Source organism: Columba livia, chromosome 1, assembly GCF_036013475.1.
Source record: "Columba livia isolate bColLiv1 breed racing homer chromosome 1, bColLiv1.pat.W.v2, whole genome shotgun sequence".
In the NCBI taxonomy this organism is placed as follows: Eukaryota; Metazoa; Chordata; class Aves; order Columbiformes; family Columbidae; genus Columba; species Columba livia.
The window spans coordinates 118,950,607-118,964,875 of record NC_088602.1 but is presented as its reverse complement, the minus strand read 5'-3'; the positions used below and the strand labels follow the sequence as shown (position 1 = coordinate 118,964,875).

At 38.2% G+C, this 14,269-nt stretch overlaps 1 protein-coding gene across 4 annotated transcripts in view; it reads right to left on the bottom strand.

Annotated features, from left to right (window-relative positions):
• Positions 1-14,269, bottom strand: part of CYFIP1 (cytoplasmic FMR1 interacting protein 1) — an 80,945-nt gene that overhangs the window by 46,547 nt on the left and 20,129 nt on the right. For 3 of the 4 annotated variants that reach the window (XM_065075051.1, XM_065075029.1, XM_021287655.2), the window contains exons 2-14: positions 13,016-13,139; positions 12,663-12,752; positions 11,193-11,270; positions 10,060-10,161; positions 8,636-8,817; positions 7,173-7,269; positions 6,904-7,032; positions 5,565-5,669; positions 5,299-5,390; positions 3,936-4,053; positions 3,134-3,256; positions 461-586; positions 7-173 (exon numbers count right to left, since the gene is read on the bottom strand). In XM_065075051.1, coding sequence (XP_064931123.1) covers positions 7-173; positions 461-586; positions 3,134-3,256; positions 3,936-4,053; positions 5,299-5,390; positions 5,565-5,669; positions 6,904-7,032; positions 7,173-7,269; positions 8,636-8,817; positions 10,060-10,161; positions 11,193-11,270; positions 12,663-12,752; positions 13,016-13,132 — 1,526 coding nt within the window. In that variant the 5' untranslated portion in view covers positions 13,133-13,139. The remainder of the gene's footprint in view (positions 1-6; positions 174-460; positions 587-3,133; positions 3,257-3,935; positions 4,054-5,298; positions 5,391-5,564; positions 5,670-6,903; positions 7,033-7,172; positions 7,270-8,635; positions 8,818-10,059; positions 10,162-11,192; positions 11,271-12,662; positions 12,753-13,015; positions 13,140-14,269) is intronic. The other variant, XM_065075045.1, reaches the window with a different exon arrangement.

Sequence of the window (14,269 nt, the reverse complement as noted above, 5' to 3'; positions counted from 1 at the left end):
TGTTACCTCTGAATGACATTTTTCTTCTTTTTAATGGCTTGTCTTAACGGCTCTCTGAGTGTGACCTGGGCAAAGTCTTGAAGAGCTGCATAAATGGTGTGGCGAATGGCATGATTGAAAACACTTTCCATCCTTCCCATCAGCACTTGAAGACCTTTGATCATGGCAATCACCTGCCAAAAAAAAAAAAAAGTTTTAAAAAGTGTATTTTTCACATTTTGTTTGCGTAATTGTTCAAAAAGTACTTTTTTAAAATACAAATAATACAAAAAATTACAAAAGGGTAACTAACAAGTTCCCTGTGCTCCTCCTACAGACTGAATGGAGGGAAACATGCTCTTTCAGAGTCAACACAGGGCATGCTGTCTTTTTGCACTGTGTATAGAAAACGCTTTAGAGAATGTTCCCCTTTGTGTAGAATTAATCTTTGGAAAATCCCTGTAAAAAAGATTTTTCTTACCTCAACCAAAGCAAACTTCTCCTCACTAGTATAATTGTATCTTGTTGCTCTTTCATACTCTTCTGCATTGTCAGGACAATCTTTATTAGAATATTTGTCAGTTGGGTGCACTAGCTTCCATGAATACTGCAGTTCACACAGGGAGAAAAAAGATGGGGGGAAAAAAAAGGCCTGAGAAACACAAAACATAGCTGGACACAAATAACATGCCTTAAGAAATACTCCAGTGCTTTCAAGAATATCTGAAAAATAATATTTGGTACTATTCTCAAAAACTGCATAAATTCTGAAAATGTTATCTAGTGGAAATGCCCAACAAGAATTTGCCAAATACATTTTTTTTTTAAAAGCCAGTGATCCTGTATTCCCTCAAAAAAACGCAATTCACACTCAGCAGGTAATGCAGTTTAGGGTATTTTTTACTGAATAAATACTAGCATAGGCAAAAGTGTCTCCTCCACTTCAAGCACAAGAAACACAGACAGACCTCAAAGCATAACCAAAAAAAAAATATCCATCACACCTACCTACAAAAAGAGGAGCTTCCAACCTCGCCAAATATTCACATATAGAATTCAAAAGACAACTGGAAAACTACAGTTTTGGTTTTGGTGTTTTTTTGTTGCTGGTTGGTTGTTTTGGAGTTTTTTGTTTGTTCGTTTTTGGGGGGGTTTTTGGTATGTCGTTTGGGTTTGTTTTTGTTTGTTTACTTGTTTAATAGGCTTAAAGGTGTGGGAATAGCTGCAGCATCTGTGACAATATCATCTGCACCGTATGCATTTCTCTTAAATACCGCCTTTTCAGTCATTGCAAACATAGCTCAAAATGTTCCTGAGCAGTGTCAGGCTGATCCATCAGGGTACAGCTAATGAAAAATCCTAGTCACATTCAAATACTATTTTTCTCACCGTTTCAGTTCAACAAATAGTAAGGTCTGGTTGATATTATCTTTGCCTAAGTGTTTGATTGTAGAACAATATAGATTTGCCTACTATAGTAGATTAATATTTGCAGCAGTTTACCTATCACAAAAAATAGCATCACACCCTGCAACCTAAGTGCTACAGAGAGGACACTGGTGAAATTACTAAACAAAGATGAAGTATTTGGGGAGCATAAACTTCTTAAGTTAGATGGACATCTAACTTATGCTGAAAATTTTTATCTGAACATGGTGCATGTAAGGGGGTTTATGGATACTGAGTGAATGCAGAAGACAAATGGAACACTCAAGATCAGAATAAATTCTCAGTAGAAGGACAGGGAGAAGTTGAGCATGAACTTACATGAGAAGTACTTAAGGGAATCTACACAAATCAGAAAGATAAAAAAATGCAGTGATAATAGGCAAAAAACCTGCAGTGGTCCTCAGAGAAAGTTTGTTCTGGAACTGGGAGGATAAAAACAGAGCTAAGAATGAAAGACTTTCTACAAAGAGATAATAAAATAAGAAGATTGCCACTGTGAAGAGAGGGCCTGAATATAGTAATTTGCAATGACAGAAATAAAGTGTCTGGAAGCTGAAATGACAGAAATAAAATCTGGGAGTTGCAGAGGCCAGAAACAGATGACAGCAACCTCTCTTATGAAGGAGAAAGTGAGAACAAGATTTTCACCATAAAATACACAGTTGATTTAAATAGGAATAGGATAATACAGGAAAAAAAGCATGACTCATCTACTGGCTTTTAGAAGAGGCAGTTAAAAATACAGAAGAGAAAGAATATGGGTCTCTAGCTATGCCCACTGTGACCATGCTACATTCACGTAGTGCTGAGGGGCGCAATGCTCCCTCAGACATCAGAGGCAGAGGAGGAGCAAGTCTGGCTTCTCTCATACATACATAATCTGTTTCAATCCCTCCTAGAACATGCTTGGGTGCAGTTAAGATGTGCAGCTTTTATCTAAGTTTCTGCAGCACAAGAAAAGACTCCTGTATCCCCCTATTCAATTTCTGCCTTAAGTGGTTTGCAGTTACTTATTGGAAAAAGAACACAGTCACTTTTCTAACTGGCATCTGGTTTTAAAATAAATTATTAAAATATAGATAAATTATTCCGCAGGTTCTTTATCTCCTCTTCCTCATGTCCTCTCAAATTTTCCTTTCCCCACATTTACGTTCCTTTTGACTAAAAGCCTAATCTAAACCCAATGGGAGCCTTTCCATTCATTTTTGTGTCTTTGGTTAAGACCTTACATGCTTCAAATTTAGTAAGTGATGATGTCTAAACGTAGTCAGTTGAAGCTGTTCCATCACCTCCTGTGTGACTGCATGCTGGTGTGGATATTTCTAACAGAATATAATTTTAAACAACACTTAGAGGAAAATAACAAAGTCTTAGTTTACAAAATGTACGTATCAAGAGTAATAAAAACAGCTGGTCAAGACTCACAGGTGATCACCTATCCATTAAATACAACAGGTTGAATGTGCTGCATGATACTGTACATGCTACTGGATCTTCAAAGCAGCAGCATTACACCTGGACCCTGAGAACTTAATGCACCTTCCCCCAAGGTTGTGGTTTGGAGGAGGAGGAGAAAAGGAGTGAAGGAAGAGGGGAATTAAGGGAACAAAATACAACACACTTTTTACATTCCACTAAAGAAAAGCCTGTCTGACCTCACCAAGCCGGCTCTTTTTCATCTGGTTTTATTCCACAGATAACATACCACTTCCATGACGTGTGCACTCCACTGGGAGAGAAGCTGCAGGCCTTGGAGAGAGAGATCAAAGAGCTTCCGATACTCTGCATCTGTTTTTTGAGCCTCCTGTCGACCAGACCCAGTCACTACCTAGAACATTATTAAACAACAACAAAGAAACCCCAAATCCACATCAGAACATGCTGTATCCAGCATCCATAGCCAAATTTCTACATACATTTCTTTTAAGCATTAAAACAGCATCATGTACTGACACCTGCATTAATATCAGTTTTCTCTTCCAGAGACTTACAGAGTTAAAATTCACAGATTTTGGTCAAATGGAAAGCACCAGCATTCCTAATCACCAAAATATTGTTGCAGATGAATTCAAGACACTCATTATATATATATGTTATAGGTTCTATATGCATATACATGTACGTATACATGCATTTAAAAAAAAAAATAAATAGCTACTCTATTAAGTGTAACTTAAACTGCTATGAGCACCCATTTGGAGTAAGGGCTAGATGGCTTATTCCAAATGAAATGTGTCAAAAGATCTAGGGTGTATATCCTAGATAGATAGATAGATATAAATGGAAGAATATTGCAGTCTGTATGATGCATCATTATTTATTGTAGATTTACATAGGGTTAATGTCACGCAGAGAGTGGGGTACTAGCCCAGCAGACAGCCTTTCTTGATTCAGGTGATCAAGCTTTGTCATTCACCTAGCCTAAGGTTTACTTGCTTTTCAACTGTTTAACGAAAACTGTTAATCAGTGATGTAAAATTTGCACGAATAGCTCTAATCCCACACACCTCACTGTTGCTGTAACGAGCCAGTTCTGATATGAAACGCATATGGTCTTCTCTGATTTGGATCATCTGCTCACATATATTGTACTGGGGACTGCTGCTGGAAGACGTGCACGTCCATCTGTTTCAGACAACAACAAAAACACCTAAATCAGTTTAGGCAATAAACGGTACAACTGATATTGCAAAGAAAGGACCACGATATGCAACTTAAAAGAAAAAAAAAAAACAAAAACCCAACTTCTTTGTCCTCTATTTGAGGCCTTTCCTCACACCTCTACCTCTGACCCCGAACAATCCATTAGTGATGGATTGCCCTTCTGAGTTCAAACAGCACTTCTTCCAAGTATTAATTTATTTTTCCTTTTCTGTGCTTTTTTTGAAGGCTGCTGCTATGAAATACAAACCAGCATCTCTCTTCAGGAGCATACACTTAGGTACAGGACCGAAAAGTATCGAAAAGCAAGGCAGAAGTATAGGTATAGGCTCCAAGATACATCTAGCTACCTTCAGATTGTTTTTTGTTATTCTTGCTTAACTGTGAAGAGCCCACTACAGTAAGCTCTCAACTATTAAAAAAACGGCATTACTAAATACTATCCACATGTTATCAAGAGGGACACAAAAGACATGCTACCAAGAACGTCATGTTAAGTAGTCTCGTATTTTTAGTAGCTCAGTAGGCCCAGTGCTGTTGATTTTCTCTCAGCAACTACATGCAGGTTATATGATTTTTTTTCTGCAGGAATTAAAATGCAAAGCACTACATTCTAAATTCATGTAACCACATGGAGGGAAGGTCTTGGAGGAGCATGGAAATGTTCACTAAAACAAAGCAATAACCATAAACCATTTATGCAAAAACTGGCTGCATTTTCCAGCCACCTTGCTATGCTGCACACCTAGCCAAATAAAAAAACAAAAGGAGGGGTGGACAAGCTAAGTTGCTGCTTCATATACAATATACACATGCCTATTTACCCATGCACTACTACTGCTCACCTTGCTTAGTAAAATCCTTCATTTCTTTTAAAGAAAGTTTCATATTTAAAAGAAAAAATAAAAATTAAATTAGTGTAAGATAAAATTCATTTCCTCCAACCCAGGTGATAAGAAATGTCACAGATCCAAGAATGAGCTCAGCAGCATAGAAGGGTCTTTAAACAACTCTTTTCTCTATTTGTATCTATTACACGAAGTACATTAATAGTGAAACACCCACACCAAAAAGTAGACTGTAGTGAAAATCCTATTGAAGTTAATTACCACAGACCCACGGGCTAATGGATGATTATGAAAATATACTCCAACAGTTAGACTTTCGCCAGCCCAGAAGCTCCCCTCTTTGTTTCCTTCTCCCCCTTACCTGGATTTATTTTCCTCATAATGGGCGCTGGTCTTAATGTATCTTGCAAGTTCAATCTGCATGTCACCAAACAGTGGGACAACCTGCAACTGCTGTACACAGGGAATAAATCAGATTAGATGAATTATTAAACACAGATCTTAGTGAAAGATAAATATTATTTACCCATATTATAGTCCAAAGTGTTTTTCATTCTACTTAATTATATTTAAAATGCACGGGGAATTACCTTTAAAAACATGTATTAAGATCACATCTTAACCAACCTTAAAGAATTTGTCTATTTTGGCTAAATTTATCCTTTTCTTTGCATCCAGCTTATAGATGTTACTGACACTTCCATCCATCAGGTACAATCCAAAGCCCATAACCTGCAAAAGAAAAAAGTAAACCTCTCCACAAAAGGACTTCAGAGGTAAAAACTTCCTGCAGTAAGACTGTTCTTCATATCATTAAAAAAAAAGTAATATTTTAAAAAATGCAGTGCTGAAACACCCAGCCTCCTTCAAACAGAATACATTTTCAAATACATACATTTATGTAGTATTTTTTAGAAGTTTTTACATTAACATTAGCCTGACCAGTTTCCTTTAAAAGATGCGACTTGCTTGTATAAAGGTTTAGCATACAAAAAAAATCTCACTGAAACTAGAGTTTGGCTATTTTAAGACTTTTTTTTTTCCCACTTCCGTTTTCTTAAAATTCTGTATGTGCAAACAAATCTGTAACAGAATTTTATATCTAACATCTCTGAGCAATTGCTTTTTATAGGTTTCAGCATATGTCTGAATTAGACACACAAGAGCTCAAAGCCAAAAAAACCTCCACCTAATTACATTTTGTCCAAGTTATTCATTAACATAAAGATATACTTCAGTATTTACAATAGCAGGAGTGGAGCAACAGCCACTTAATGTGTTCTAAGCGCACATTTACCGAACAAAAGGCCTAAATAGTAAAGACATGTTGGACACACCTGAAGGCAGAACGCAAATGTTCTAGAGTTTATGTATTCTTTCAGGATGCTTCCATTTGGTCCCAATAAACAGAGTTCTTCAGAAGTTAAATACTGAAGTGACTCAAAATATTTGTCATGAGGCAAATTTTCAGTCCTTACTCTATACTTTTCTTCCATTGCAAGACATGCAGCTGATAAGATCAACCACACTTGAAAGTGCCCAACACTCTCCTACTACATGTATATATTCCAGGTAATTAAACTTACCTACTTACTAACCCTAATTTTAAGCTACTTGTTCCCTGAAACCTTTGATACACAGCCTCATCTCCAAAAGCTTTTTATACAAACTTGCCACATGTCTAAAAATAAAACACGGTAGTTCCTTTCTGTTGTCATACTTTATAGAAACATATTCCCATAGAACTGGTTTCCTAGCAAGGCTGCAGTTCAATTAGTTCAACTTCAATTTATGAAAAACAAAAATGGATCAGAAACTTTCTAAATAGATTTAGCATGCAATATAATAAAAAGACAACAGAGAGGAGGAAAAAAAAAAACAGAAAAATTAATAATTTGAGTTATGTGGTTCATCTGGCTCATCAATCAAAAAAAAAAAAAGAACAAAAAAAAAGAAAGAAACTCACTTTCAGAAGCATATGCTTCTCACTGGGCGTTAGATACATTTTGTTCTCATAGTAGTCCACACACAAATTTACAATATCTGCAAGCAGTTCTTCATAGCCAATAATCACCTCCAACTGCTGCTGTAAAGACTGCAAAAAACAGAAGAAAATAATATTAGTCAACTAGTTAGACTTCCTGGGGAAGAAGAGTTACTATCAAACTGGAGGAATTTTATTTTAACAGTTTTGTAAAGCATTAGGTACTTTGCAAAAAGACAATTAAAGCTTACTTGTGTTATCTTGTTGTGGTTGGCGAGGAACATGGAAAGGTTCTGGGATTCTTGAATGGACTGAGGATCTGCCATTTTCCTCAGGAACTGAGCAGCTCTTTGCAAACAGAAGAAAGAAAGAAAAAAAGAAAAAAGTAAAAAAAGTATTTCCCTTTGGCATGACGCTTGTAACCAAATCTGCCTCTTCTCAACAGAAACACACTCATCCCCAAATCTACCACAGGAACTGACAGTCGTCAGCACGTCTTTAGCTGCCAGTACAACGGTGTATCACCCTCTGCTGATACACGATTGTCAACCTCCATGCACCTCCCACCTCCAAACTCCTGAACCAAGTAGAACGGGAACTTGGCAGACACGGACAGTATTTGTTTGCCACAGATTTATACAAGTGAGTTATCCAAACTCAGGCTGTGGATTCAACAAATCAAGAGCTTGTTTCATAAAAGACAAAGGGAAGTTTTTTTTAGGAAAATAGCTGAAAAGGCTTAAGTTCACTATAAGAGAGATATGGACTTAATTTATCCCTAATTAACTGTTTTGTAATCCCAAATCCCCCACTGCACCCTAGTTAAAAGACCCAATGTAACCCAAAAGTGATTGGGTATATCCATCAACCGATGGGGTAAGCAGTGGCTCTACGGACCCAAGCCACACAACAACCTGGGAAAAGTCAGCCTCCCAGAAAACAGTTTGTCCACCAGAAGCACACTTCCAAAGAAAAAAGAAAAAAAAAGGAAACCAAGCGAGTTTAAGTGGCCTCCAGGCACAACAACAACTACAAAAGGCAACTACTGGTAGAGGTAGAAATTAAATCTCATGTAAGTGGAAGCAGCACAGATAAATTGGCTATTCAATGCCTGCATGGTTTTATTTGTGAAAGACCAAAGATGCTACAGCTGACATAAATATGGTCTTCCCCTGCTGCCCTGACCACCATATTCGACAAAAGATACCAAATATTGCCTGGCAGCTCAAGCAAAAAATTTGGCCGCCATTATCCCACCTTCTTCCCCTCCCTGCTACACCTGCAGTCTCGACGACTTTGAATGGCAAAGCTGAAATGTCTTAAGAACAAGTTCAAAAACTCTCAGCTACAAATGTCAAAAATGGATGCCAAAGATAGGAGAGGATAGGCACAAGCAACCACAAGGGCAGTTTCCTCTCAAACTTAAAAAGAAAAGCTTTTTTGAACAAAGTATATTTATTGTGTTTAGCATACACCAAAAGAGAAGTATTTGACAGCTTGGCATTAAAAGGCAGAAGAACAGCATAAAGAAAACAGATTTACTCAACTGCACAACTGCAAGCAGTGCATCCCTAGTTTAAAAGTAATCTGTCCCACACATAAGGGGACTGCTTTGGAAGAGAAAGTTGTCAGGAAAAGGGCAACTGCTGCCATCTCGTGGGAGGCCAGTGTCCTGGCAGCAGAAACTGGGGTCCTGCTGGTCCTCGCCGCTTACCGCTTGTAGGCTGAGTGGTCGTTCTTCACACTGCACTTCATATTTTTCAGCTCATCCAATACCGCAAACATGTTGATGAACTTGCCCAGCGTGATCAGATACGCTTCAGACACAAAGTCCTTCCTCCTCTCTGCATGGCACAAGCGTCTCACCTCCCCACAAAATCGTTCGATTGCATTTCTCTAATGGAAGAAAAAAAAAAGAAGAAGAAGAAAAAGGGAATAAAAGCCATGATGTTTCCAGGAAAAATGTTTCACTGTGTAGCTGGGGCTGGTCCAATGAAAAGCATCACTGGAGCAGAAAAATGTTTAAAGCATGCAATGCTAACAAGGCATTGGTACAGGCTTTCTAGCTCCACCTCTGTGTAACTTACTGTCAGGGATTTTTGCCACAGAGCTTGTCTGGCACAAGAGGCAAGATTCTTCTTCAGAGATTAAAGTCATACAGGTTTTACATTCCTCTGAAATAAGTGCATCTTCCTTAGTGAGCAAATGTATAAGCACTAAAAGGTAGATTATAGGTATATTCTCTTAAAATAAAAAACTCCACAGCATGCTGTTTAATAGCAGTACATGCCAGCTCCCCAAATCATCCTGTCACATGTTTATTTGAGGGCTTATTTCCAAGCGCACTTCAGGGCCACCTGAGATGGGGACTGCAAGTACAAAAAAGACAGCAATGTAAAGAGGAATCTGTTCTGAGTTAAGAGCACTAAACTCCTTGAACAGAAGGAGATTGTTCATAGTAAGATCCGCCAGTTGGGGAAGATGACGGGAAGTATTACATTTCATTCAGTCTCTTCTTCCTGTGTGCTCCAGAGCTCGTGGGCTCTGGCTCCCTCCAAATAATGCCTGGAAGCATCCCCAGCCCATTGAACCATGCGGCAAGCTGCCAGCATGGGAGGAGAAAGAAAGACAGACGGACAGATGGCCATTCTCCAGTGCCCATGAAGCTCTGGTGGCTGGCGGGTCACAGCAACAGGGTTAGCTTGCCTCAATTATGAATTTCCACAGCAGATTTGCATCTGCTGCTCTGCTCTCCAGACTGTGGATCCCTCACTCCTCAACAAATGGTTCCTATGCTGAGACACTTTTATGTATACATGTGAAATACATTATATTTCTATTTCCTTTCTTCCTAAAGTGCCAGAACTGTCCCCATGTGCTACATAGGGACCATATACAATTACCTTCGACTTTATGTTGAAAGTCTTAATGGAGAATCCCAGAAGTTTTTAAGGCAGGCATTAAAAATTCTGCCCTTCTGACCAGACAATATCTTAGTGAGGTTATTTTTGTTTGGTTTGTTTGTGGTTTTGTTTGTTTTTTTTTTTTCAAAATATAATGAACATACCATATCAAGCATATAAAACAGGAATATGAAAATATAAGCCTACTGACAAATTTTATTTCCATTCCTTTTACCTGAAAATACATAAAATTCATCAGTTTTGTGACTTCTGGCTCCAGAACTTCCACAGTTTTCTCATAAATTTCTACTCTGTTAGGCTGCTCGTTGCACTTGACCTGTGGACAATTAAAGAGATCATTACACTTGGAACTTTTCCTGATAAAGTCTCAGAAACTAAGATCTCCAAAGTCAACTTGAGAAAATGTATTATCAGCCTAAAGAAATAAACTTAAGGCATAAATTGCTGGTTTTGGTAATTCTATGCTACTATTCTAAGATTAACTGTATGTGTTAAAAAGAAATGAAAAAAAAAAAAAAAACCCTAAGATTTTTCTCTCCGTTACCTCACAGCAAATAATTTAGTTTTCAAACACCTCTGTATGGTTAGGACTATTTTCTTTCCACACTATTAAGACACTGGCTGAAAGTCATGCACTAAAATAGGCCAAACCCAGAAATTAAAACAGATTACCTATTTTCCGCTCTATATATTTAAACCACAGGACAAGACTTTATTTGAGTACAAAAATAATTGCATTACCAACTCCTTATAAAGCAGGCAGGAGTGAGCTCATGGTTATAATTTTGTTCAGTTTTCTGACGCACCTTAATATTCTTCCCACCTTTGTACAACCATTCCCAGACATTTGAGGCTGCCTATGGACTTCTCACCTATTCATAGGAGCTTAATCTGCATACAGATCAATAAAATTCTGCATAGCTCTGACATTCAGAAAATTACTACCTAGGATGTCTAGAAACTTTAATGTTTAACCTGAATTGTAATTATTACGTGCTATGACACCTGCTAAACCTGTTCTGAACTTAAGTATTAAGTTGGGGGGATCCATTCTCTTGAATGAAATTAATTAAATTTTTACCTCTAGCAGATATGACAATCAAAGATTCTCCTTCTAGAGCACATTACCCCTATACTACCCTTGAGTCAATCAGTAAGATTAACACAAAGGAGAGACCAACCGGTCTTCAGGTGCTAAAAGACACTATGGCACACTCAGCTTGCCTATACAGGAGTCAAAGTAGACTACATTTAGTAGATTCTTGATAAAGCTACACCCATGCAACTATGTACCAAAACAGGAAGGAAGTTCACAAGATGCATGAGAGTTTAGTTTTCATCCTTTACCTGAGGAATGGCTCTTGAGCAGCTTCTCCATGTGTATAACATGACCGCATATTCCTGACCCTCTTCTAGCATTTCATTCTGTAAGAAAGACACTCAGCGTAATTAGGCATTGTAATCAAAAGGGTTAAATCGACTTGTCTTCCATAATTCCAAAACCTTGCCCAAAAAAAACTGTTTCTCTTATCATAATGTACATGTACAGACACAAATTTATTGCAAGCTGAATGAATGATACATCATATGATACATCATACAGTAGGTACATAAAATCATATTACCATAATTCATAGGCTAAGCTGACATAGTACATGAATTAGAGCTGACCAGCTACTCATTCTTTCTCAGTCATCTGTTTTAGTGCCCAACGTAATTCTGAGAGAATTGACATCATCATCTTCATACCATGTAACAACCTACCAGATCACTAAGCAAAACATACAGCAATTATGCCTACCTAATGAAAAAAAATTATTATCTCCCCAGATCAGATTGGTTTTTGTGTTGTGCTTTCTTCCCCAAACTAAAGACACTGTGATCTATAAATAAAATGCTAATCTGAAGGGGTAGGGGAGGTGTTTGTTTTTCTTTTCAAATTCTGATACTGCAGGTAGAATGGTCAAGAATGAAGGAGTCAGCACATGCAGAGCAATATCCTTTATTCCTGGTCCAAGGAGAGGGCCTCCAACATCTAAACAATCAAAAGAGGTTAAGGAGTGTCCAGATAATTTTAAGAAGAGATTGGTGTAAATTTACATAATTTTCAGTAGCATGTAATCAGGTGCTTAACCTGCCTATTCCACTATTTGTTAATTGGTTTATAGAATTGCATGACATTATATTACTCCTCATTTTCCAAGAATGTCATGAAACGACAAGTTCAGTACAGACCAGTGTTTGCAGCCTGCAATTTCTTTTGTATCAAAAAAAAAACCAAACACCACAGGTACACCATCAGCAGAGATGGATGGAGTTACTGGTATGAAGTCTTCCGTTATATTGTGGAACTGTTAAAAAACAGAGAATATCTTACACAAAAGCATACCAATACACCACTAACATCCACGCTCCACAGTGAGGAAGCCAACAAAAGACCTTCAATACCACTAAACTGACAGAGAAGTAGTGGATATTTGGGAGGATGGAAGGTAATTTTTCACTCAAGTTACAGCAGCTACTTGTCAATACAACCAACTCACCCCAGAATACTGGAAAAATGCATAACGAAAGCAAGAAACTTTTGAGCAACATTGGCTGATCAAGGAGAAAGATCACTTTAAAATTATCAAGAAGTGCATGTGTGAAAAAAAGATGAGCCATGCATTTTTTCATCTCACAGCCGCATAGAAGTGTTGTGGGTTACCTGGCTTGTGGTTTTCAGTGACCACAATTTTATAATGAAATGCAAGAAGACATGTTCCTCTCCTTTTATTCCAAATTAACATGAAAGTATATATCTGAATATCTACTTACCATGCTAGAATGGACTGTAGCTTGCTCAATGTATCTTGCAATGCCAGTGACAAATGCATTTCTGTCTTCAAAATTAGTGTTGAAGTTTGGCTGCAGAGAAAGTAAATGCAGAATTTAATCCTTGGTAGGGAAAAGAATATTTATACATATTGCAAATATAAACACACTTTGGTTTTTGGTTTGGTTGGTTTGGTTTTGTGTTTGTGGTTTGGTTTTGTTGTGTTGGGGGTTTTTGTTTGTTTTGGGGTTTGTTTTATTTTTGTTGGTTTGTGCTTTGTTTTAAATAGCAGACACTCTATTTCTTAACAGCAATGGGAAATGAAAAAAATCTTTTTCCTATAATAACAACACACCTGGTAAAGCAGAGATGATGGCGGAGGTTCAATACATGGTTGCTGGTCTGGCAATGGTAATTCTTCCAAGAGATCCACGTTGGACAAGGCATCCTCCAGCGTTACTTGTGCAGTCATTTTGCACCTGGTTAAAAAATACATACATACCTATAAATATGTACACACATAACTTTTTATATTACATACACTGAAGACAAATTAGTAATGTAAAGAGCAGGGAACTACTCATGTTGTTGGAAATGTACAGTTTCCCTACAACCATAACAGAAGAGAAACAGTCAAACTGAAACCCAGGTTTTTTTTAGTATACTAAGTTTAAAAAAGACTTTTAGGACTAAGATCTTCCTCCTTGCTTTTATGGGTTGAGAAATGTTTCTCCTCCCCCATGGCTGTACACCAGAAATACACAAAAATAGAGGAAAGGATTATGACCTCTAATGCATTGTAAGAAAAGGAACACTTCTCTCGTTAAATTAGAAGAAAAGGTATTCTGGGGTTTGCTTCAGTCACAATAAAGACAGAAAAATTCTGTAACAAGTGCAGGCATAAAACTTTCCTGTAAGGTTTCAGTTTTGAGCTGACAAGTTTTCAAACCCTTATACACAGATACCACTACTAACCCATCTTCAGGAGACCTGGCTGTCACAAGGTGCCAGCGGTCTCTAGTGTTTCACGTCCTAGGACATCCAGATCTGCTTTGAGGGGTTAGTGACAGAGAGGAACAAAACCCCTCAGGGTCACAGCAGTCTCCCTACACCTGTGACTGCTGACACTGCGTGGGGGCTTGAACAGCAACGAGAAGAAATTTTAGGAAGAAAGCATGGGGTGGAACAACTCAATCATCCACTTCTCTATAATCTACTCATTCTCCTCGGTGGAGTAAAAAATTCCTCATTTTTAAGGTAAGACCTCTAATCAAGCTGTCTCTTCTTCTGCAGGGCTTTGCAAGTTACTTTCCCCACCTGTACCAGAACATGACCGCACACCCAATGTGCAAGCAGTGGCTGAACCTGCTCTCCGCTTTAACCAGGGGGGCAGGAACACCGAGCACCTGTGCCCCAAAGCTGCAGGGCCCTGCCTAGCACCCAGCACCCCCATGGAGCCCCACCAGGAGCAGAACAAGCAGATCTTGCTGCAGTTTTGCCACAAGCTCACCGTGCAAGAGATGGGACGGGCTGGCTGTCCCACTGCTCCCTGCACTTTCAGTGCGACAGCAGAAAAAACTCCTCACTTTCTCTTACCTAATCATGGTTT